Consider the following 22,912-nt stretch of genomic DNA (forward strand, 5'->3'; position numbering starts at 1 on the left):
TAAGAGATCTTACTATTCCTGTTTTGCACACAGCCCAGTCAGTTAGTCTGTAATGTGTCCAAATGAGTATGGTCCTGACTGTTGTAGCAGGCTAGTGCAGTAACATCCCTTGCAATGTACCTGGATAAGTATCTCAGCTCCTGGTTGGGTGGAGAGAAGAGTCTGTTGCCACAGAGGGCAAACAGAGAGGTTTGAATTCTGTAGCTTCTCCTGCACAGATATTTAACTCCTGAGGTGCAGTTGGTAAATACAGTATGTTTGCTTCAGATGTGCTGAGAGATCAGACATCATATATCTGTGCATTTTCTGTGTGCTTCTTTTTTAATCAAGTGAATTCCTAGGCTTCTTATGAGCAAGGTTTGTAAAACAGTGGTAGAGTTACAGTTGTCTTCTGACTTTTTTTTTTCTTCTTTTTTTTTTTTTTTTGTAGAAGGACATTTTATTTATTTATATTTTATATTGTGTTAACTGGTTTTCCCTTTATATTGTCTTTGCCCTAATGTCCCTTTCCATATATGCTGTAAATTCCCACCCTTTCTTCTCTAGGACACATTATAGCACCTACAGAACCTGGACAGGTTCTTCAGGAGGCTGTGATTCCTCTTGACACTTGATACTGATATTCTATATGGACAATTTAATCTATATATTTGCACCTGACTTCACCCTGAGAATCAGATTTCATACAATCATGACAAAGGCAACTTAAATCACTGTATTTTTGCCAAGCTACATGTGTGCAAACACTTTTCTACACATTTCTCTCTGATCCAATCCACAACTCTGTTCTCTCTGAGCCAATCCACAACTACGTGGCTCAGCCAAAGCATTTTAGAATTTTAGCTATGAAAACTTGCTCTGAGATGTTTGCTTGTTTTCCTACCACAGCACCACATACTTTTGCGAAATTGCCTCTGTTCAGAGGCTCCACATAATGCCCTAAGGCTTTTTGCTCCCCTCCCACTCTCTCCACTGGAAGTCTGCAAAGCAGACTATATATATGAATTACAGTTACTATTCTTAATCTCTTACCTAGTTTCTGGAATTATGATAATGCGGAAGGATATTGAGCTATTAATGTTATCTGGTAATACATTCATTCACACATTAAAAGGAAGCTTGTAATAATTTATGAGGCTGTAATCATAGATATAATTAGATTAGATTGGACAGAGAGATTTGTCTTCTTTCTACATTGAAGATAATTCTGAAATTTAAAGAGAATGGTTTTTTATCTGATCCACCTAATTAACGATTTATCATTACACAACCAGTATGAAGACTGCCTCTCAACAGAGACCATATTTTTTTCTTCCCTCTTTAGTTTCGTTTTGCATCATCTATGGAGATTTTAATGATGGTTGCTGGTAGTTTGTGTGCTGTTGTTCATGGAGTAGCCCAACCAGCTGTGTTGCTTGTGTTTGGTGCAATGGCAGACACATTTATCAAATATGACATTGAAATGCAAGAGCTTAAAGACCCAAACAAGACATGTGTAAATAACACCATAGTGTGGATTAATGGTACTATTCATCAGAATGAAAAGAATGCCACAATAAGCTGTGGGTAAGTATGGATGTATTTGTTTCTTTCCCATTGTTATCACAGCTTGTCAGAGAATGCATTGCTACTGAAGGTCCTGTTCAGCCTCTAAATCTTATATTTTCTGTTCATAATAAGGTAGAAAAGAGGCATGGTTCTTGTTACATAGTCCTGTTTCTGAGCTGGCGATATTACCTGGAAGGACAGAAGGTCAGCTTGGATCTTGGTCTTTCAGTTATAGTTGTTAGCAAGAATAGTTTTTGATTATGATTGTTCAGATAACAGATATATATGTTACATATCTGAGTTCATTAATCTATTTTCTCTGATTACACTGTAGGTAGTTGTTGCATCCTGGGTTTCTGGTCATTCTGGTCAGGACTTAATTACCTGTAGGTGCCTGCTGACTTCTGAGCTAAAGTTAGCTAAACTTTTGTCACTGAGAGAAATAAGCATTTCTAGAATGCAATTCATCTTAGCTTATGGGGGATGTCTGAGGCAGTTCAAAAGAACTGCCCCATAAGACTGGCTGTTTCTTTCCATTAAATATAATAAACGGAGTCTAGATAATTCATTCAGATACAGATATCTGTTAAGGCCAAATTTGAACATGTAATCTTTCCTAAGAATCATTTCTTGGTGCATCATTACAAGAGTTTTCTAATCCCTAAGTGACATTTCAGTACATACTTAATTGGAATTAAAAGATACTTGTCTAAAGGTCTCTGAAATTCAGAGCACATGGGAAGCTATTCATATTCTTAGATGTAGGTGTAGATTTGACTAGGGACAAATGATTTTGCTCCAGGCCATCCAAGATAGCCTTCAGAGATGGGCTGGCAGATAGAATACAGGATTTCCTACTGACCTCTGTACCTCTGAAGCAGCAGCTACAGACCAGGCAGGACAGAACCACAGAACCATAGAACAGTTTGAGTTAGAAGCGACTATAGGGATCATCCCCTTGTTTCAATCCCCTTGCTACGGACAGGGACACTTTCCACTAGATCAGGTTGTTCAAAGCCTTATTCAAACTGGCCTTGAACAATTCCACGGATTAAGAATCCACAGCTTCTCTGGGTAACCTGTTTTAGTGTCTCACCATCCTCACAGTGAAGAATTTCTTTATAATCTAAGAACTCTGTTACAGTTTAAAGCCATTTCCCCTCCATGCCCTCGTAAAACTTCTCTCTCCTGCTTTCTTGTAGACTCCCTCTAAGGTGCTCTAAGGTCTCCCCACAGCTTTCTCTTCTCTGGGCCAAACAAGCCCAACTCTCTCAGCCTGCTCCAGCCCGCTCGTCATCTTCACGGCCTTCTCCTGGACTTGCTCCAGCAGGTCCATGTCCTCCTTATGCTGGGGCCCCAAGAACCTGGATGCAGCTCTCCAGGTGTCACCAGAGCAGAAACAGAGGCAAAGTTCCCTCCCTTGGTCTGCTGGCCACACTGCTCTGGATGCAGCCCAGGAGGACATGGTTGGCTTTCTAGGCTGAGAGCATACATTGCTAAGTCACGTTAAGCTTTGTCCACCTACATCCCCCAGTTGTTTCCCCATGGCTGCTCACAATCCATTCTTCACCCAGCCTGTGTTTGTGCTTGGAATTGCCCTGAGTCAGGGGCAGGACTTTGCACTTGGCCTTGTTGAATTTCATGAGGTTCACCAAGTCCTACCTCTCAAGCCCATCAAAGTGTCTCTGGATGGCATCCCTTCTATCCAGCATGTCAACTGCACCACACAGCTTGGTGTCATCAGCAAACCTGCTGAGGGTGCACTCAAACCCACTGTCCACTTTGTCATCAACAAAGATGTGAAACAGCACTGGTCCCAATACCAGCCCTTGAGAAACATCATCTGCCACTGGTCTCTACTTGGACATTGAGCACTTGACTGCAACTCTTTGAGTACAACCATCCAGACAATTTCATATCCACCGAATGGTCCATCTACCATGTCTCTCCAGTTTAGAGACAAGGATAGTATCAAATGCTTTGCACAAATCCAGTTAGTAGATGATGCCAGTCACTCTTCCCTCATCCATCAATGCTGTAACTCTGTCATAGAAGGCCACCAAATTTGTCCAGCATGAGTTGCCCTTAGTGAAGTCACACTGGCTGTCACCAGTCACCTCCTTATTTATCATGTGCCTTGGCACAGTGTCTAGGAGGGTCTGCTCCACATTCTTAATTATCATGTAAAGTTGTTCTGGATATCTGTGTCAGATAACTTAGGTTAACAACCTAAGTCGTTTCCATGACAGTTTTTTTGTCAGAGATCAAGTTAGGTGCAGAGTGTCTCCTTGTGGCTTAAAATTTCAGGGTACAAAATTTTGGGTAAATTAAATAAAATTTGCTGTTCTGCAGGTTGTTTTTTTAAAAAGTTATCTAAAGGCATAACTTATAACAACCTATTTCAAAGTAGATTAAATGCAAAAGCAGCAATTCAGTGCCATTCACTGATATTAGGAGTAATTATTACTACTACTTGAGTAACAGAACAAATTATCATTTTAGATTAGCGAGCTTATGGTACAAAGTAATATTTTATTTGACTTTAGTAGCCCTCACTTCTCCCTATAAAATGCAGTTGAAATCTGAATGTTATTAGTTGCTGTAATGGTACAAAGCAAGCACATTCAACATCTAATGAAAACTTGTTGGGCAGCTCTTCTCTGAAACACCCTCTCACCTGTGCTGTTTTGGAGCAGGCAGTCTGGGGGCATTTCCTAGAGACTACAGGGGTGCTCCTGGATGGTGGAGCTTTTTTTGGTACCTGCCAGCTCCCAACCCCTGTGCAACAGCCGGAACAAGGAAGCCAGCCACTAACAATAGCCTCGGTATTGGGATACAATGCCTCTGTTAGCAAAACAAGCTGACTTCCCCCTGGTCTGAATCTAACTTGAAGAAACATCAGATTAGAAACCTGTGAGAAACTTTGAAAAGTATTACTTCTTTTTTCCTTTTTTTTTCCTTTTTCTTTTTTTTCAGGCTGCTGGACATTGAACATGAAATGACCAAGTTTGCAGGATACTATGCAGGAATTGGTTGTGCCATACTTATATTAGGATACCTCCAAGTCAGTATTTTGTTTTTCATTTTGATTTCAAAGTTTAAATCACTAAATAATTAAGTTTATAATTATTATGTTGGTTATAACTGTTTAGCTACTTATTTGAGCAGAACAGATGCTTTCAGTTCTCATTCCATCACTGAAATATGTTAGCTCTGGCAATCTGGGAGCTCCTTGGATTTGCGCATGCATACCTTTGTAAAAGGATGCATTTTACCCACACCACAAGCAATACTTGATCAAGTGTTGCTACTGTGGAATCCACATGCCCTCCAAAACAGCTGAAGGGCATGCAGATTCCCAGTAGGCATCTCAACTGTGTTGAGCGCTGTTTCTGTTACAGAGATATTACAGAGCAATACTAGTGTGAAACTAATGCTGGAGAAGAATTGTACCCTACATATTCTGTAGTAATTGTTCAGTCCTTATGACTGAAGTGAGTCAAAAGCTTGGATGATTCCTGAATAGTCTGCTGAAGGGCCCATGGCTTTTGAAACTTTTTATAATCGCAAAAATCACTTGTCAATCTCCTTCCTGAAAATGATCCAAGAATTTTGCAGAGGTAGGATGGCTGCCATCCCTGTATGACTTACATTTGTAGATGGAAAAAATGTTGCCCATATGGCATTCATGTAACAGTATAAGTAATTTAACTTGCCTCTCCTCCCATCTTATCAGAACTGAGAGAAATGCCTGATCCAGAGGCTATATAAAATTGTTGGATTATTTAAAGATCAAAACAGCTATCATGTCTATGTAGTCAGAATGTATTTTACCTGAATAGTAATTTTATCAATAGCCTTTCCCATTGTAGCCATATTGCTTTTTCTGATTTGTTGGGAGTAGAAAGACTTTTTACTGCAATTATCAGCTGTTTTGTGCTTTTCCCAGGTCTGCTTTTGGGTTATGTCTGCAGCTCGTCAGATACAGAAAATCAGGAAAGCTTATTTCAGGAAAATAATGCGAATGGATATAGGCTGGTTTGACTGTACATCTGTAGGAGAACTGAACACCCGAATTTCTGAGTAAGTAATCTAAGAAACCCATATGCTACAGAAAACATTTTGCAGTTCCTTCCAAACACTGCAGAATTCCAATAATCAGGCATGTGAAAAACACCTTTTAGTAGAATTACAGCTATGTTTGTGGGAGCAGCAACCAGACTCTCCCATCTTTGAACTAAATACCATAACTGTTGAACCACTATTATTTCCCTTTCATGCCTTGTCTGACAGCAAATGTGTGTGTGTGTGGGTGAATGGGTTAGATGGGTTTTGGGGTGGGTTTTTTCCCCAGTTTGTTCTCTCCTCCCTTCTCCTTTTGTGCCCAGTCCTTTCAGAGTGATCTATAATTTGGGTGCCAGTGCACACTTCCTGAATCAGCTGGGGCACAGTAGTAAGAGACAGCTAGTGAATGAGTCTGCTGCCAGAACATTTCCTGGGGAAAGACAGTATATTCTCTGCAATATTCATGCCTGAAAGGCTTCTCCATTGCAAAGGCATCAAGTTTTCTCATTGTACTCCAGGGTCTTTGTATGGGGTAATGGTGAAAGAATAGGGATGAGGATGGGCCCTCTCCAGTGAAAAGAACTCAAATGTGGCCAAGACCTGCAATGCAAATGAAAGTTATGCTCACCACTCTTCTGTTGATTTTTGTTGCTGTTGTTATTGTTTTCCAGTGATGTTAACAAAATTAATGAGGCTATTGCTGATCAAGCAGCAATCTTCATCCAGCGCATAACCACCTTTGTAGGTGGATTCCTACTGGGATTTGTCAGTGGCTGGAAATTGACCTTGGTTATCATTGCAGTCAGCCCTCTGCTTGGGGTTGGAGCAGCTCTCTATGGCTTGGTAAGTGAATTGTGAAAGGTTCACATTGAGCAATAATGAACAGGAAAGATCTGGCCAGAAAACTGTGAGAATTGGTGAAGTTGATTACACCCCTTTAAAGTCAAGAGAGACAGATTATGGTCTGAGGGAGCAATGAGGGAGGGGTGTGGTAGAGGGGAGGTGGGCTTTGCTCTCACTTTGGTTTTTCTGATTCCCAGAATAATAAATCCTGCTTCTAAGAGGGGAGTGTAAGCTTACCTTCTTGTGGGTCCTGTGGATGGGTATAAATGCTGAGATCAGAAGCTGGCCTTTACCTTTCTCAATTACTACACACCTACTTTAGATGGCTACAAGATACAGGACTTGATTTCTCTATGTAAATTAGTGACTTTTATGGGTGCTAAGTTTCAGAGACATAAAATGGTTGTAAACAACTTCTCAACCTTACCTCAAACTGTCCCTGCTCCCAGAAGCTGCTGCACCTTCTCCAGTTGCTCCTGTTCTGCTTCTCCATCCACTTCCTACAAACTTTCACTGTACAAAGGACAGTGAAAAGGGAAACTGCAGGATCCTCTGCCCTCTCATCTCCTCTCCCACACTCAGCAGAGCTGGGTAATTCCTGCTTATTCTCTTCATTCTTCTTGGGTTCAGTCTTCTGGCAATCTCATTTCTTTCATATCAGGAACAGCTTGCTATCATTTTGCTATCAAACATCTAATGTAACTGTGACTAATTTCTTGTCTTCCAGCTCTCCTTTAGCACCTTGTGCTGGCTGCAAGTAGCTGATATGAATAATGACTCATGTGAAGTGGGAGAGCAGAAGCTTGGCAGGAAATGAAATAAAACCCAAAATGTTTTTCCTTAATTTGTTTCACCTTATTCCGCTTTATGCTTTATGTTTGTAATTTTCTCCCTTTCCATTCTTACTTTTCTGTACCCATCTTTTTCCAGTCACATACCTACTGTTATGTTTTTCCTCATTATAAGCCTTTCCAGCCCAAGTCTTTGTTTTACACCATGAAGAAAATAGACCCAAAGTCAATCTGGCCTGATTTCCTGTCTTCAAAAAGGACTAATAGATGCAAGGGGTAGGGTATTTGGAAAGAGAAAAGAAAGACTGACACATTACACTTTCTAATGATATCTCATTCCCAAGTCAATGTGGTATCTCTGTGTATAATTGTAAATTATTACATTTTCTTCCATTAATTTGAGCATTTTTTGAGTCTAAGTAAGCTTTTGGCATCCAGTGAGCTCTTGGTTGCTGTATAGGGACCTTTTTGCTAATAGCCCACAAAACAAAGCACAGTGGTGGGCAATATCTGTTTTTATCCTCCCCCACCACTACAGTTACCTCTTTTTCCTCAAGCTGGGATCTGCCACAGTGGTTAAAGGGATACTCCTGGCACTTATGCTCCCCCTTCCTCCCACTTTGCACAAACCCTCAGTGTGCAATCTTCTTCAGCCTAGTGAGAGGAGAGAGAGGGAGGGAGGGAGGCAGGGAAAGCAGGAGTTGTCAGCTGCTCTTTCTAGCTACTTGGAGCAGAGCTGTTGCAAAACATATGCTACAAAGGTGTATGCCCTGGCACTAGAAGAACTAAGTCTTCAAGTGTGCAGCATGCCTAATAAAAGCCTGCTTGGAGTGCAGGAGGTGACCCAGTGCAGAGCAGCCAGCACAGGGTGATAGCCAGCATTGCTCATCACTGTCCTCTTCTGTACCTCGAGTTCAGGTGTAACCAGCACTGCTTTTGCTTTTGTAGGCTGTGGCAAAACTAACAGGCCGAGAATTAAAGGCTTATGCAAAAGCTGGAGCTGTGGCTGATGAAGTGCTCTCATCCATCAGAACAGTGGCTGCTTTTGGTGGGGAGAAGAAAGAAGTTGAAAGGTTTGTTTGGACAAATTCTAAGGTCTCTGATTTCTTTTTCCTGAAGCAACGTAATGCTGTAATGCACATGAGATTCATACTCTATATTCTACAACTATGACTATCTATTAGCTTTGAAATACATGCATGTATATTTCAGAAATTTAGGTTTCAAGTAATGTATGCAGAATTAGTTTTATAATTCAGTCAATCAGTGAAATAAAGCATCAGCAATACTATCTTCAATTCATGCTTACTTGTAGGAACATTCTGTCAAATTTTTCCCTAGCTGCTGTCTGTTGTATCACTTTTGCAGCATATCTGAAAACTTTGTCCTTTCAAGCTAAGTAGAAGAATTAGTTTCATCAGGACATCATGATGACATTCAATCATGGCATCATTTTTCATCAGAAGAAGATCAGGTTTTTCTTCTGCAAATTTCTCTTAAATTCTATGAAAACATAACATGGCTGTAGGATGTGCTCTGGAGTGTTGGCCAAATTCTCAAATCCTGTGTTAATCTGCTAAAACTCCAAACCCCATGATGAGGTATCTGCAATGAGTGTGGCTTTTCTTGTTACACACTTATTACACTAGAACATACAAGGATTTAATGATCTGGGAGCACTGCTTCAGCAGTGCTCTCTCCCTTCAGATTGATTCTGTATCGACCTTATGTGTGGACATTCTGCTGAGTCATCAAAGGTGCCTCATATGATCTTTGCTCATTTTGAAATTTCTGTCAAATTTATTTAATTACCTCTTATTTTTCTCTCTTTCTACAGATATGATAAGAACTTGGTGTTTGCTCAGCACTGGGGAATTCGAAAAGGAATAATAATGGGATTATTCAGTGGTTACATGTGGTTTATAATTTTTTTAAGTTATGCATTAGCCTTTTGGTATGGCTCTAAACTTGTCCTTGAGGAAGAAGAATATTCACCTGGCACTCTTCTGCAGGTACTCATTTTAGTTTTATGCAACTTTCCTAGACTGTTCTTTAAAATAATAATTCTGGAACACTTATCTGTTCTGGTATCTGGTCGCTCCATGGTAACAAACATTATTTATGTCTTTTAAAGATTATTACTCACTATATGTATGACACAACTGGATAAGATAAAAAAATGTTTATTTTAAATATTTTGAATATTACTTATGGTTACCAGAATAATGCCTTCATTTGACAGCCTACACAATTACCAGAGGGCTGAAACTAGCTTTTCCATTTTGTGGGTCAGCATGGGGCTTTTGGGATCTTGGCTTTTCTGAAGAATTTTACGATGAAAAATGTTGTGGTAAAGAAACACCTAACTGAAGAAAGTCTTGTCATATCTAATTTCTCATTAATACTTTGTGTTCCTTTGAGAAACTATTTCCTGTCATTTTGTTTTTACAAAGGCTATGTAAACATGTATGCAGATAAAAATACACCTGGCTGTGGCTCCTGCAACATGTACAAAAACTATGTTAACCTGTATGGCACTCATGCATTTACTTCTGCACAGTAGGTGCTTTAGACACTTCTGGCCTCAATACAACAAAGCCAACATCTACAGGTATTTTGGTTAGCTGCTTAAGCCAGGACTGCCCAAATGGCAGACTCCAGTCCAAACTCAGAACAACTTTTCCTGAACCTTAGTAAGTTCTGGGTATTCTGATGAGACATCTACTTTTGCTCCTTCTCTGCTGGATGCACACCATGAGAGTTTCCAACCACCTGCTGTACACAGTGCAAAGTTAAATGGAACTTGGCAAATTACTCTAAGAACATTGTAAACCTGAGTCATTCTGTTCAAGGAGGAAATCATTTGCACCTGCTCTCAATACCATAGCTGATATGAGGTAGTGCTGTGAAAAACAAAGTGAGCAATTTCTTTGCCTTGCTCACAGTAACTGTAGTCCAGTGCTTACAAATGACAAATGGCAAACAGTGGGGAGCTACTCTGTAGCTGAAAAACTGTAGCTGTCAATGGAGAGAGTCTCCCTTATGCCCTTCCTCACAGCTTCCAGTCATCTTTCTTCTACTTCATATTTTATACCATACGCTCCTAGTTTGGCAGGGGGGCAGGAGGGGGAATTTCTAGATACAAAACATTGAAACATGCTTTTCCTGCTCTCTCAAAAAGTCATACACCTGCCATACTGCATGGAGCTGTACTAAGTTTTGCCTTCCCTTCTTCTGCCAGGTGTACAGAACATGCTCCTTCATGTTCACGATAGACGCTGACAGGCATAGAAGCCCTTTGCTTTAAGACTCATTCCCGCAAGAAAATTAGTTAGTAGTAAAGCTGAGTGTAAATGTATGGCATGACCTCTGCATCCCAGATGTTTGCAGTGCACAGTATGCGTTCAGTAGATTCCTCCACTTTAGCTATAGTGATTTTCCCAGTAAACATCATTATACTGCAAAGGAGAACTAGTCCTATGTACTGTTATTTCTTTCTCAACAGTTTTCCTTATACAGTTTGTCCCATTTATCCTGAGTTCTGTTTGTGTTGTAGCCAAAAGCTTGGCTACAACAAAAGCTTTAGCTGGGTCCTTGATTGCTTCTTAGCAGAATTTGCAGGCCAAGCTAGAGCAAATGGTTACATACCAGATATAACATTCCATGTCTCCTTATGTGCAGGGTGAATGTTCAAACCAGCACCCACAATAAAGCAACAAAATGGATCAAAAGCCTACACCAAAGACATTGTCCAACCCTTACAATCTGTTCTGCCAAAACACATCTGTAATTGAAATACTAAGAAGTAAAACAGAGTAAATTCTAGGAAAAAACCTGTCAAAAAGTGTTCAAAAGCACTAACCTATATGTTAACACTGGAAGATAAGCTATACTTAAAATACAATGCAGAAAACAGACAATGAAATAATTTGCATCTATGTGATATACAAGTGCTAAATAAGCCTCTACCTTCTTTATGTTCACCACCTTCCAGTGTCCCGTTCTTTGAAGCCCCTGCCAGCATTTGCAGCCTTAGTTCCTGTCTATATTTAAGAACCTTCATAAAAACCTTTCATAGAAATGAAGTATTGGCAGCTCTTAGGAAATTTCGAACAAACACTTTTGTATTTTAGCTGATAGGCTACAGCTTCACTTGCTTCTGATCGCAAGGCCACACACCAAGGGTGAATTCTTGGACTCAAGGGTACTCTGATATTCAATACTGTATCCAGGTGCCTTTATTGTCTGTCAGTCTTCCCAGGAAGAGCAGATGCTGTTGCTCATTTTCTCTCACGCTGTCCTAGGCTTAGGCAAAAAGGGGATCCTTGGGCTTTCAGAAAATGGTCATTAGTAAGTAAGTCTTCATTTTGGTTCTTGGAAAAGGATTTAAAACTGTGAGCCCATTGGGTATGTGCCGCCTGTAGAAACTATCCACCCACACTGATAGAATAATTTCACCTCAAAAAGTGGCTTATCCAGTGTTGGTAGCAACCCTTACAGTTCATTTCTCTGTGAGACAGAGAAAAAATATTCTCTATAGCTGGTACCTCCTCCAAAAATAAGTTTTCTGAGTATTGGATGAGACAGGAGCTGCAGTATACAAAGATTGTAATACAGTGTTTTAAGCTCCTTTCTATTTTTGCTTACTGGTAAAAGGCATCCCTGAAAGAATCTACTTCCCACCAATGTCCTGTTCCAGACCTTGTTTCAAGGAAAAGGCACCCGGTCAAACTGAGATGGCTTAAAAATACATCAGTGGCATCTCAGTAAATACCTACATGCATACTTTTTTAGGCAAAGACAAATATGAGTTGATTTACTTCAACCTCAAACAGAGCTGTGAAAGATAGCTAAAATACCTTCTGAAATGCATTTGCCTTCTTATTGGCTAATAATGCTCATAAAGTGAATCACTTCAGCAGATGCCTGAGAAGTCATGAAGCTACTGTAGTTGGGTTTGCCTGTCTAAGCTGTAAGCTATAATAAAAATGTGATGTCATATTTTGTTAACTTCTTTTTCCACTTCTTCAGGTTTTCTTTGGTGTTTTAATAGGAGCGTTAAATCTTGGCCAGGCATCTCCCTGTCTGGAAGCCTTTGCCACTGGTCGTGGGGCTGCAACAAACATTTTTGAGACAATAGATAAAGTAAGTAATGCATTTCTAAGCTGTGCTACTTTGTAGTGCAAAAATAATTAAATAAGCCTGAAGTGGTACTAGTTTTATCTGCTGTGTAAATGAGGGAAAATGAGTCCGATTAAAGAAAAAACTGACTGTGCAATAGAAAAGTCCAGTGGGATGCACATGGGCTCAAAGAATGCATTGAATAGATTTCTTAAGTGGCCTGGTTCTGAGTTCTGAAGCTTTATCACAGCTGCTGCTATTCCTTGTTCCCATTTCTCCTTACATGCAATTACTTATCAGTGCTGGCCCATGGAAGGTGTGCTGGCAGGCAGTAATAGCCATTCTGCAAACAAACTTGCAGCAACCATCCCATAGCTCCCAGCCTCTAGATGGCATCAAAAGCTGTGGCTCTGTTGGCATTAGTGGTGAAGGTGGCCTCTGTCACCTCTCCCAGAGCTACCCTGAGCAAAAATGGGGCCAAATGAGCACAGGCACTGGTTATGCAGCTGTCATAAATGTTAATCACAGTATTATCTAAACAGATACTTGAAATAATTGTATGAGAGACCCTGAGATGCCACTGAAATTTATTGATTCCTTTCTTGAGGATTCCTTTCTATAGCTTTATAAATTTAGTGGTTGGAAATGTACTGTTGATTTCTTAAAGTATGTATTATCTCTGTTCACTCACAAGCTTCACTGTGCTGAAAGCTGTGTAAACACATTAAAATGCTGCTTTTCTTCTACAGAGCACATGGTAATGCTAACAGTTTTTTAGTAACCCTTCAAACTCCTGAAATAATGATAAAACATATACACTTCATAAGCTAAAGCTCTAAAATGAACTGAAAATAGAGATGAATTAGGAATGTGTTTTTCTGAGACAAAATTTAAAATCATAAAGAGTTGCAACAGTAAGGATTAATCTCAATATTCAGGATAAGGCTGAGTCACATAACCTTATGGTAAAAAAAGCAAACCAACATCACATTTCATCTATCTAGAGAAAGGTTGACAAAATTAAATCCATCTGCTTGCCACATTTGTAGATTTGTGATTAGACAGTACATGCACAGTTCTGCCCTGGCACTAAAACTAGTCATGTTGAGGTTCCCATTTGCAGGATCACTGAAACTTTTTCATACCTTAGTATCGGAATTTAAGTAAGTTATATTCCCAAAATGGAACCAATCTTGTAGCTGTTCTTAACATCTTAGAACATACACATTTCTCATTTTAACTTTTCTTTCAATCTGTTAGGCTATATTAAAAAAGCATGCACATTTCAGTTATCAAATATTCATTGCTATAGTTTTAATTTACTGTTTGTATTCCATGCTTCAGAAATCTATCCTTAGAAAATTTTATTTCTTTGTGATTCCTCAAATTTCTCTTAGTTATTTGCTCATGTATAGCAGTCCACAATACTCTAGACCTGGCCAAAACTATGCAAGACCCAAAGCACTTGTTAGGAAAACTTCAGTATTTCAGCTCTTAGGACTGGGTGTACAAGGATGGATGTTTTAATTGCCAAGTGGCGAGGCCTGAAGATTTTCAGCAGTTTTTGAGTGAGGTAGTGCCATTTTATTGCTGAGGAGCTGGCTAAATTAGCTTAGTCAAAATGCCTCTGTCAGTCAGCTACTCCGTTCCAGCAAAAACTGCCTGAGTGGTTGGCTGTGGTATTTGCAGTAAGCCTACAATAAGAGGGTGCATCCTTCTTGTCTGTGCTACCCACCAGTGACAACTCCCGCATCACTCTGGCCCTCAATTCCATGTCCCTTGCCTGCTATCCCTGTGCCAGAGCCTGCAGCTGGCTCCATGCAGCTAAGTGCTGTTCTAACAGAAGTGCCATGGCTTTGTATGGTATTGTATTTATCTACTGCAGCACTGTTGACTGTTTAACACCAAATAAATAACCAAATAATGTTCATCCTAGAAACCCACCATTGACTGCATGTCAGAAGATGGCTACAAGCTGGATAAAGTACGAGGTGAAATTGAATTTCATAATGTAACATTCAATTATCCATCCAGACCAGACATAAAGGTAAGTATTCATCACCCATCCTGTGAACACAATTATTGTAAACAAGAAAAATATCCTGGCTCTGCCAGCAATTTCTAGATTTTCTGTAGAGATTGTTTTCCAGAAGCCCAGACTCTTTGCTTAAAAGTAGACTAAATAATTCTTCCATTAAAGTGTTCCTCTGCTTACTGTTTGGCTTATTTTACCATTCTGACATATCCATTGCCACATCTGCATACTCCTTGCTGCTGAACACAAACTCCAGTAATTTTGGGCAAATTCACCTGTGTACAGCTTCTCTTGCAATCAGTGATGCCCTTGTATCAATGTGTATGAGATAGAACACAAAGTAATAAACTGAATGGTGCAAGGAGATTTTATAAAACTCTTCCATTACCCTGGGGATGCACCATGTGACCCATTAAAAGGTTAGGAAAGGGACAGGAGTGTAGGCTGTATATTCCACTATTTCTTTACTCCTGTGTTTGAATTGACAAATTCTCCTTGGAAAAGCATGTTATTGGACAAGCATATTAGTGCTATTACATCTAAAGATGGAAGCACATGTTGTATCAGATTTTTCTACAAAATTTCATGGTTACAGTCTTAATATTTATGCAGTGGCACACATTCACAATACACAGTGTTCTTTAAAGGGAATATAATTTAATAACTTCTCTAGTGTATTAACTTGACTAGTTCTTATTGATGAACAATAGGAACAATGAAAGGTCAAAATCTGCCTGCCTGTTGTAGAAATGAGTGCTCTGCATCTACAAACTCTTCAAACACTGTAAAACTATGTGGCTTGATTTATCCTCTTTCTTCATAATACTTTTCTAAATTTTGTAAAATTGCTTTGAATCTTGACTTTAAGGTACAGAATATACTCACTTGGTTGTATGACTGTGGGAGAATTAAAATAGATAGATTCTCTTTCTGGTTTTTTTTTTTCCTATCCAGATTTTGGATAACCTTAATATGGTGATTAAAGCAGGAGAGACGACAGCTTTTGTTGGAGCTAGTGGAGCTGGGAAAAGTACAACAATACAGCTCATCCAGCGTTTCTATGACCCCACTGATGGCATGGTGAGACATTCTAGGTCCCAGCCTAGAATGTGATTCTCTGACTCCAGAAACTGAAAGAATGGCATGGTTTCTTCTCCAAAGTGGGAAGAAAGGCTAACTAAGGCTAACTAACTTCCTTTTCATTTCTTTCTTCTTCTTTTTTTTCCCCAATTATTTTTTTTTAATGAGTGAAATATCTTCCTGCACATTTCTTTTATAAAACTGTGCTTAATAGTCTTATAAAAACAATTATGTGAAAGAGCAAACTGTTAGGAGAAAATAAAAATTCAGTGCTGAATATGTATAAAAACTATACCTACAGAAATGATAATTCAGGAGTGACAAATGTTTTCTGGAAAACACAGTATTGAACATTTAAACATTAACCCATAATATCACTTAAGTATGTGCAACTACCACTTAGTAATGGCTTGGCTAAAAATATGAATTATAGCTATTCAAAATCTCATTCCATTTATGTGTTCCTATATCAAATAGGAACACATAATCACATACATGTTGACCTGTTTTGAATATATAAAAAACAAAGAAACTAATTACTGTATATAACATAATCATCACTTTCATTATTAATTTTTCCCTGGTTTTATTTCTGGTGCTAAGCAGAAATGGGAAATGAAATCAAAGAGCACAACTCCAAGAGCCAATACTACTGCTACTGCTTTGCCACCTTCTGTATCTGAAAGCTGATATTTATGCTGGTCATGGAAACACAGCATCACAGGCCCTACACTTCCACTGTCTTTCTTTGTCTCTGAAGTGGAGGGCATAATGTCCCTGATTTTTTTTCCTGATTTTGTGTCCATGTTCTAATTGTAGATTACCCTGGATGGCCATGACATTCGTTCCCTGAATATCCAGTGGCTGCGCTCACAGATTGGCATAGTTGAACAAGAGCCAGTGCTCTTTGCCACCACGATTGCAGAGAACATTCGCTATGGGCGGGACGAGGCTACCATGGAAGACATAATCAAAGCAGCCAAACAGGCCAATGCTTACAATTTCATCATGGACTTACCACAGGTATGCTCTGCCTTGGAAAGTGTTTGGCAGAATTTGATACGAAAAAGAATCTTTTTGTCCTTTTGTCCCTCCTAACCTGCAGCAATTTGTGCTCAAGTGGAAGGGCGGAAGATGAATACAGATAGGAGGCAACAACCTTTCCTTTGACTACAGTTATTTAGGTCTTACTACATGTATGCCATGAAGTTATGAAAGCAAACATCCCCCCACCCCAAAATACAACCCCAAGAAGAATTAGTTCCCCAGGAATCATTTACACAACATTCAATATCATGGTAATAATCATAACATGGTTTAAAATTTTGTATTTTTCATGTTTTGGAGATCTGTTTCTGTTCAGGCCAAAAGCAATGTAGAGCTCAGCCTCTCACTAGCCAGTGTTCGTTACTTCACCTGTCTGTACTGATACTCACAACCTCACCTCCTTGTACGAGCTCTGTAAGCCAGCTGGAGGTTCCTTCTCCAGTTTCTTCCCTGATGATGACAGGGCTTCAATCATTCCTCCTTACAAAGCCCAAATTGGGTAGTATCAAGCTCTCTACTTTTCTAGAATGTTATTTTGCCAAGTAGCTTCTGAAAATGACATGTTACAACAGTGAATGTTATTGACATGACTCAAGTACCATTAACTAATATTAGTACATTGTCTTTATCCTCCATCTATGCATTTTGAGGCTTCCAGGAAACTATTTACTGAAAGGCTGTTCAAAGGCCCCTATTTATTTCATGGAAATGGAGGAATAAAAAAGATTTAACTCTAAGTGAATACAATGATCCTGTCTCTCAATATGCCAGACTTTGTGTATTTATTTAATTCTCCACCTGAACCCAATGCTGCCAGAGTATGGTATCCATGAATCACAGACACAGTGTTCACGAGTCACAGCTCATCAGCAGATAAGGCCAGGAAAATTTTGCTTGTGAGTTATCTGATGGAGAATAGGTAGGTGATTCCTCTCCATTTCAGCTTCTGCTGACATAGCTGTTTCAAGCTGAACCAGAACATCTCACCTTTTTAATCAGGGCATACTTTTGCATGGGGTTGAAAACCTGATTCAGGGAAAATGATCTTGTACATTATCAAGAAAGCTATTTCACCTGTTGCTCTGTGAATCTGCTGCACTGTGTTTTTGTTTAAAGTCTACTCCAAGGACAAATCTGAGACATTTTGCCAATACGTTCACCAGGATCTTAACAGGCTTTTTACTTATCTGTTTAATTTTAACTTTTTTCCTTCACACAGAAATTTGACACTCATGTTGGAGAGGGTGGAAGCCAGATGAGTGGAGGTCAAAAACAGAGGATAGCTATTGCTCGAGCTTTGGTGCGAAACCCCAAAATCCTGCTCCTGGATATGGCTACATCAGCACTGGATAATGAAAGTGAAGCAATTGTCCAAGAAGCACTTCATAAGGTTTGCTATAGTATAGCAAAAATCAGACTTGAAAGGGCAGAAATTATTTATAATGCACTCTGCAGAGGGTGCTCCTGAATTGCAACAAATCAAAAAAGTCAGAAGGGTTTCTTAATAACTGTTTTATAAGTACAAGTAGAACCTTAGTATTATGGACTGAGAATAATTTTTACTTTCATTGGGACATCAACAGAAACCTATAGCTCCCTTTGCCCAGAAACAGATGCTTCTCTGTGGGCTGTGGATGGAGCTAAAGTCAAAGTGAGCTGAACCCACTAGAAGGACTCTATTTAATTTGACAAGGCTTTAGATTGCACAGCTCATTGCCAGCAGTTCAATGTGCTGTGCTGGGAGTGGGGCTGCTGTTGTCTCCCTCAGGCTCGCCTCGGCCGCACCGCGATCTCCATCGCTCACCGCCTGTCAGCCATCAGAGCCGCCGACGTCATCATCGGGTTTGAGCACGGCAGGGCTGTAGAGAGAGGAACTCACGAGGAACTCTTGCAGAGGAAAGGGGTTTATTTCATGTTGGTGACCTTACAAAGCAAAGGAGATGCAGCACCTAACACAGAAGAAACACAAAGTAAGCATTTTGTTTTCTTTTATAAAATCATGTAAAATCCCACAGAATGCAGATTTTCTTTTTTTTTTTTCTTTCTTTTTTTTTTTTTTTTTTTCTTTTTATAAGGGCTAGTAGCTGCTTTTTTTTTCTTCTGCTTTTATGGCTGAATTTTATTATTCATAGAAGTAATACACTGATAGCCCTGGCCAAACTGGTTTTGCTGCATATGCACTGAAAGACTTTCCTAATATAAATCTGCCCTGAAACATTAGTTCTGATCTGCAATATCCATCATTTTATAACTCCACTGAGTGCCAAAAGTCCAGTTATGCTGCATTTGGAATTCAGGCACATTACAGATTATGCTGAAATCATCCTATTTGTTTTGGAGTCAGATTTGAATCAAAGCTTCTGGAAATTAAGGTTCAATAGAATGATCTGTTGTATTTTTGTGAAGCATACATTGGATATTATTATACTGAAATAAGAGAGCAATTGCAGGGTTAAAATAGTTAAAAATGCTTTAGCAGTCACATCCAAAGTGAGATGGTCCTTGGGCTAATATTCAGTTAACTTCATTATGTCAAATACAAATATAAAACTTGTGAAACATGTAGGTTGAGTAGAAAGATTATATTACACCCCTTTCCTTCTATGAAGTATTCAATTTATAACTTGGAGGCTATACACTTTTTTTGTAGAACAACAGTGTATTTAGGTTGTATTCAATTTTGGCACTAACTTCAGAGCTCTGTATACCTCTGTATACTGTATTTTGCAGCAGCAGAGAATAATGTGGTTGAGCCAAATCTTGAGAATGTCCAGTCATTCAGCAGGGGAAGCTATCAGGCCAGTTTGCGGTGAGTCTTAAAAATGGTTGTAAATCTCGATGTTTCCAGACTACTCTCAATATTTCTACTTCATCTCACTATTCCAAAATCCTAATAGCGCTAATAAATCATTTTTCTGTGTGCTGTGTAAAAGAGGCTTGAGGGGCTTGCAAGCATTTTACTGAGATAGAGTTCTCTTGCAAAGAAATAGTTTGAGTAATAATGCTACTGATTGAAATCCATGGATAAATAGCAAGGCTCTTAATTTTGGTCCTTTCTATGCATAGTACCTTCTCTCCGATTGTGATCTACTGTTAATGTTCTGGTTTTGATATTACTAACATACAACCTTGGTTGTAATATCTAATGCACTTTCTGTCCAGTTGTTTGAAAAATTACTTGCTGTGCAATTACATGAGAAATCAATGCAATCCACAAGCACACTTTTATTATGGCTTCTATTTGATGAAAGTTAAAGCACTTTACAGCCAGACTGTCTTGTAGATAGACACTTCTTATTTCTTCCAGGCAAGCCTATGTCAGGCATGTGCAAATGAATACATCTCCTACATTACAGAGTTATGTTTTGTCAGAGAGAGAGGTGCATTGTTTCAGCATCCTGTTTTGCTGGACTGAATTACTGGTAGTGGTAAGACTGATTTGGCTTGGTGTCTTAACTTGTGCAAATGTAGTAGGACACAACAGAGTTTTACTTAACAAATACATAGTACATGGTCCATCTAAGACAATGTCTGAGTGGTGTGAATGGAATATGATCATGAAAAGTATTTGTCCCAGTTGGTGAGATATTTTCTTCCCAAGAAGTTGAGAGAACATATTCAAGAAAGAAAAAGTCTGCGTGATTCCTATGAATTGCTTCAGTGCATTCTAATTTAATTGACATGAAAACTGTACCTGCTTTGCAAGCAATTAGTGTTTTTACTAAGTTGTAAAGAACAGGCAATTTCTGTTCTCTTTGCAGAGCTTCACTTCGGCAGCGCTCAAGATCACAGCTCTCTAACGTGGTCCCTGACCCTCCACTGTCTATTGGAGGAGATCCTGCAGAGTCTACCTATCTTACGCCTTCTTATGGAGAAGATGATGGAAAAACAAAAAAGGTCAGGTCCAATAGTTTGTAATGAAATTTTCAACTGAATAGGTTATATTACTCATTAATGATCACCTGTACCTATGTGCTCGCAGCTTAAGAGTTCTTGGTAGGTACATCTTGGCTTGGTCCTTTTCTCTCCTTAAACAGAACCACAGCTTCAATTCTTATCTCTGTGTAAACTCTAGGCTGCATTTTGATGGCTGTTTTGGTTATTGGTATAAAATATAAAATTTCTAGCAGAGAAATTTTGCCATTTGCTCTCTGCTTGTTGATAAATGGATATATGTTGTAGATTTAGTTGAAAAACATGCATTCATAAAAGCTGAATTAAGTGACAAAAAGCAAACTGCTCAATCTGTAAAATGTAATAAATGGCACTGCTTCTTGTTCATTAAAGAATAAATTCACTTTAATCTAAAAATCATCTGGAGACTTGAGCAGAGAGACACCCTCACTGCAACCTAACCCAAAATCCTTTTGCTTCAGTGTCTTCATGCAATCAACTGGCATAGAAAATAAAGGCCAGCATGCCTTAAAATTACACAGAATACGTAGGAACATGCACAGTGGGTTTCCAAAATGCCTATGAAGCTCCCTGCATCAATTTGCATGGCTGCAGTTGTTCAGTACAGAGAGCAGCAGATAGAAGTTACCCTTCTTGCTATTGCCAAGCCTATTCTGTGGATAAATAGAGGGCTTGAGTGCTGTCATTCTGGCAATAGCTCAGAAAAAAGAGAAAATACAAGATGTTTCCACCCACTTCTCCCTGCATATTTCCAAAAGACAGGTCTTCACAGTGTCTTTTTTGTCTGGCTGTTTCTAGTCATATGAATTGAGGGAGATAAGCAGGGCTGAGCACACAGTGTTACAAAAATTCTACACAAATAAAACTGAAGGATAAGTTATAATTTGATGATGAATATTCTGCCCTTACTGGGCATAATTATGGGAATTCAGCATATAGTCTGAGGATGTTTCACAGAAGGGAGGCATAATTACCATGTAAAAAGCCTGAATCCAGCTATCACTCTGAAATCTCTCTTGTTTTAATGATATCACATACCTGTTAATTTGATGCAGTCTGATCAGTGTGGTCACTCACAATACTTTAAAATAATATTTAAGGGATTGAATGAGTGACAGACAAAGCTGTTTGTGAGGAGGGAATTTAAGTTTTGGCACTGGGTATTTCATCACACCTTGTCTGGAGACAGCTGAAAGGGAATAACTTGAGTTTCAGTGGCAGAAAATCTCAAACTGGTTGTAAATAACCTCTGCAGCTGGAACAATTAGAGTTGCAAAAGATATGAATCTCTCTTTTTCCCCAGGGATGGTAAAAGTTGTTGTTTATTTAAGCAGTTTTTAAGTAAACTTGACTTATTAGGGCCACAAAAGAGCTCCAGACAGCAGCCATCTCTGTCCCTCCTGTCCAAAGCTAGAGCAGCTGTTTGGGCCACTAGTTTAACAAACTATGCTAACTATTTTATCTCACTGTCAAAGGGAGAGCATCACTGATGCATTCATTTCAGAAATCCAACCTGTTTTTTTTAGGAATCTGTTGTGGAGGAAGATGCCAAGCCTGTACCATTTACCAGAATTTTGAAATACAATGCCTCTGAATGGCCCTACCTGGTGCTTGGATCTCTGGCAGCAGCTGTGAATGGAGCAGTCAATCCACTCTATGCTTTGTTATTCAGTCAGATTCTTGGGGTATGTTATGGTAATATTTTAAAGTGTATTTTAGCTCTGAAACAGAGGAGAGTGAATATATGACACACAACTTGACATGTTTTGGCAAATCTTTAGATCTTATCAGGAAAATGAGGTTAACCTTCTTGCCTATAAACAATTATTCAGTAGAGATATTTATATCACTGTCATCAAACTATCATTAGAGCTCTTTGAAGGGGTAAGCTTATCAGCATTTTTCATGTGTTCTTCATTATCTCTTTTGTTCATTTTCCAGGAACTGTTGGGAATGGGTTTCTATACTTGCATACAGTTTATTTTAGATGAGACAAAAAGTACCTCACATGCAGGTACAGTGGAGAGAGACACATCCAAAGGTCATTCTCTGCAGAGTTTTATTATACAAACTTGGAAAGCCTTTAAGAAAGCTTTGGATCAGATCTAAAAATACTTCACTTTTTTTGTTTACATATTTCAGGCACCTTTTTGCTGCCTGCTCCCTGTAGAATGCCTAGGGAGAGGTAGGTAATTGTACCTGGGTTCACAGCCACCAGCAAAGAGTAGGCTTGAATCAATAGGTTTGGAAGCAGGAAGTAGGAATATGCTTTAAACTTTAACATTCACTGAAAGATACAATATAATCAAAATCCACCACCACCACCTCTCTTGAAACTTGTCAAGTTGAGCCATGAGTGTTTATTTCTTCAAAAACTGGTGGTGATAGAAAAAAGGATGCATCCTCTTTTGTGTAAAAGCTTTCTGGGGAAATGCTTGTCAAGTTGGTGGGAAACTGGAGGGCTGCC

General features: G+C 39.2%; 2 protein-coding genes across 3 annotated transcripts in view; one reads left to right on the top strand and one right to left on the bottom strand.

Moving 5' to 3' along the window:
* Nucleotides 1–22,912, top strand: part of ABCB11 (ATP binding cassette subfamily B member 11) — a 42,439-nt gene that overhangs the window by 7,642 nt on the left and 11,885 nt on the right. The window contains exons 6-20 of the mRNA XM_053947170.1: nucleotides 1,325–1,566; nucleotides 4,525–4,612; nucleotides 5,498–5,631; nucleotides 6,285–6,456; nucleotides 8,196–8,320; nucleotides 9,085–9,259; nucleotides 12,279–12,392; nucleotides 14,305–14,415; nucleotides 15,358–15,483; nucleotides 16,303–16,506; nucleotides 17,750–17,920; nucleotides 18,299–18,500; nucleotides 19,261–19,339; nucleotides 20,292–20,427; nucleotides 21,972–22,130. Of these exons, the coding sequence (XP_053803145.1) occupies nucleotides 1,325–1,566; nucleotides 4,525–4,612; nucleotides 5,498–5,631; nucleotides 6,285–6,456; nucleotides 8,196–8,320; nucleotides 9,085–9,259; nucleotides 12,279–12,392; nucleotides 14,305–14,415; nucleotides 15,358–15,483; nucleotides 16,303–16,506; nucleotides 17,750–17,920; nucleotides 18,299–18,500; nucleotides 19,261–19,339; nucleotides 20,292–20,427; nucleotides 21,972–22,130 (2,238 nt within the window). The remainder of the gene's footprint in view (nucleotides 1–1,324; nucleotides 1,567–4,524; nucleotides 4,613–5,497; nucleotides 5,632–6,284; nucleotides 6,457–8,195; nucleotides 8,321–9,084; nucleotides 9,260–12,278; nucleotides 12,393–14,304; nucleotides 14,416–15,357; nucleotides 15,484–16,302; nucleotides 16,507–17,749; nucleotides 17,921–18,298; nucleotides 18,501–19,260; nucleotides 19,340–20,291; nucleotides 20,428–21,971; nucleotides 22,131–22,912) is intronic.
* G6PC2 (glucose-6-phosphatase catalytic subunit 2) overlaps nucleotides 12,306–22,912 on the bottom strand; it is a 38,715-nt gene continuing 28,108 nt past the window's right edge. Inside the window, exons 7-10 of one of the 2 annotated variants that reach the window (XR_008431756.1) lie at nucleotides 22,050–22,166; nucleotides 18,335–18,479; nucleotides 16,928–17,079; nucleotides 12,306–12,360 (exon numbers count right to left, since the gene is read on the bottom strand). The gene's annotated coding sequence lies outside the window, so the exon portion shown is untranslated. Of the gene's footprint in view, nucleotides 12,361–16,927; nucleotides 17,080–18,334; nucleotides 18,480–21,539; nucleotides 21,635–22,049; nucleotides 22,167–22,912 lie in introns of those variants that run through there. The other variant, XR_008431757.1, reaches the window with a different exon arrangement.

The sequence above is a fragment of the Vidua chalybeata genome, chromosome 7 (assembly GCF_026979565.1).
Source record: "Vidua chalybeata isolate OUT-0048 chromosome 7, bVidCha1 merged haplotype, whole genome shotgun sequence".
In the NCBI taxonomy this organism is placed as follows: domain Eukaryota; kingdom Metazoa; phylum Chordata; class Aves; order Passeriformes; family Viduidae; genus Vidua; species Vidua chalybeata.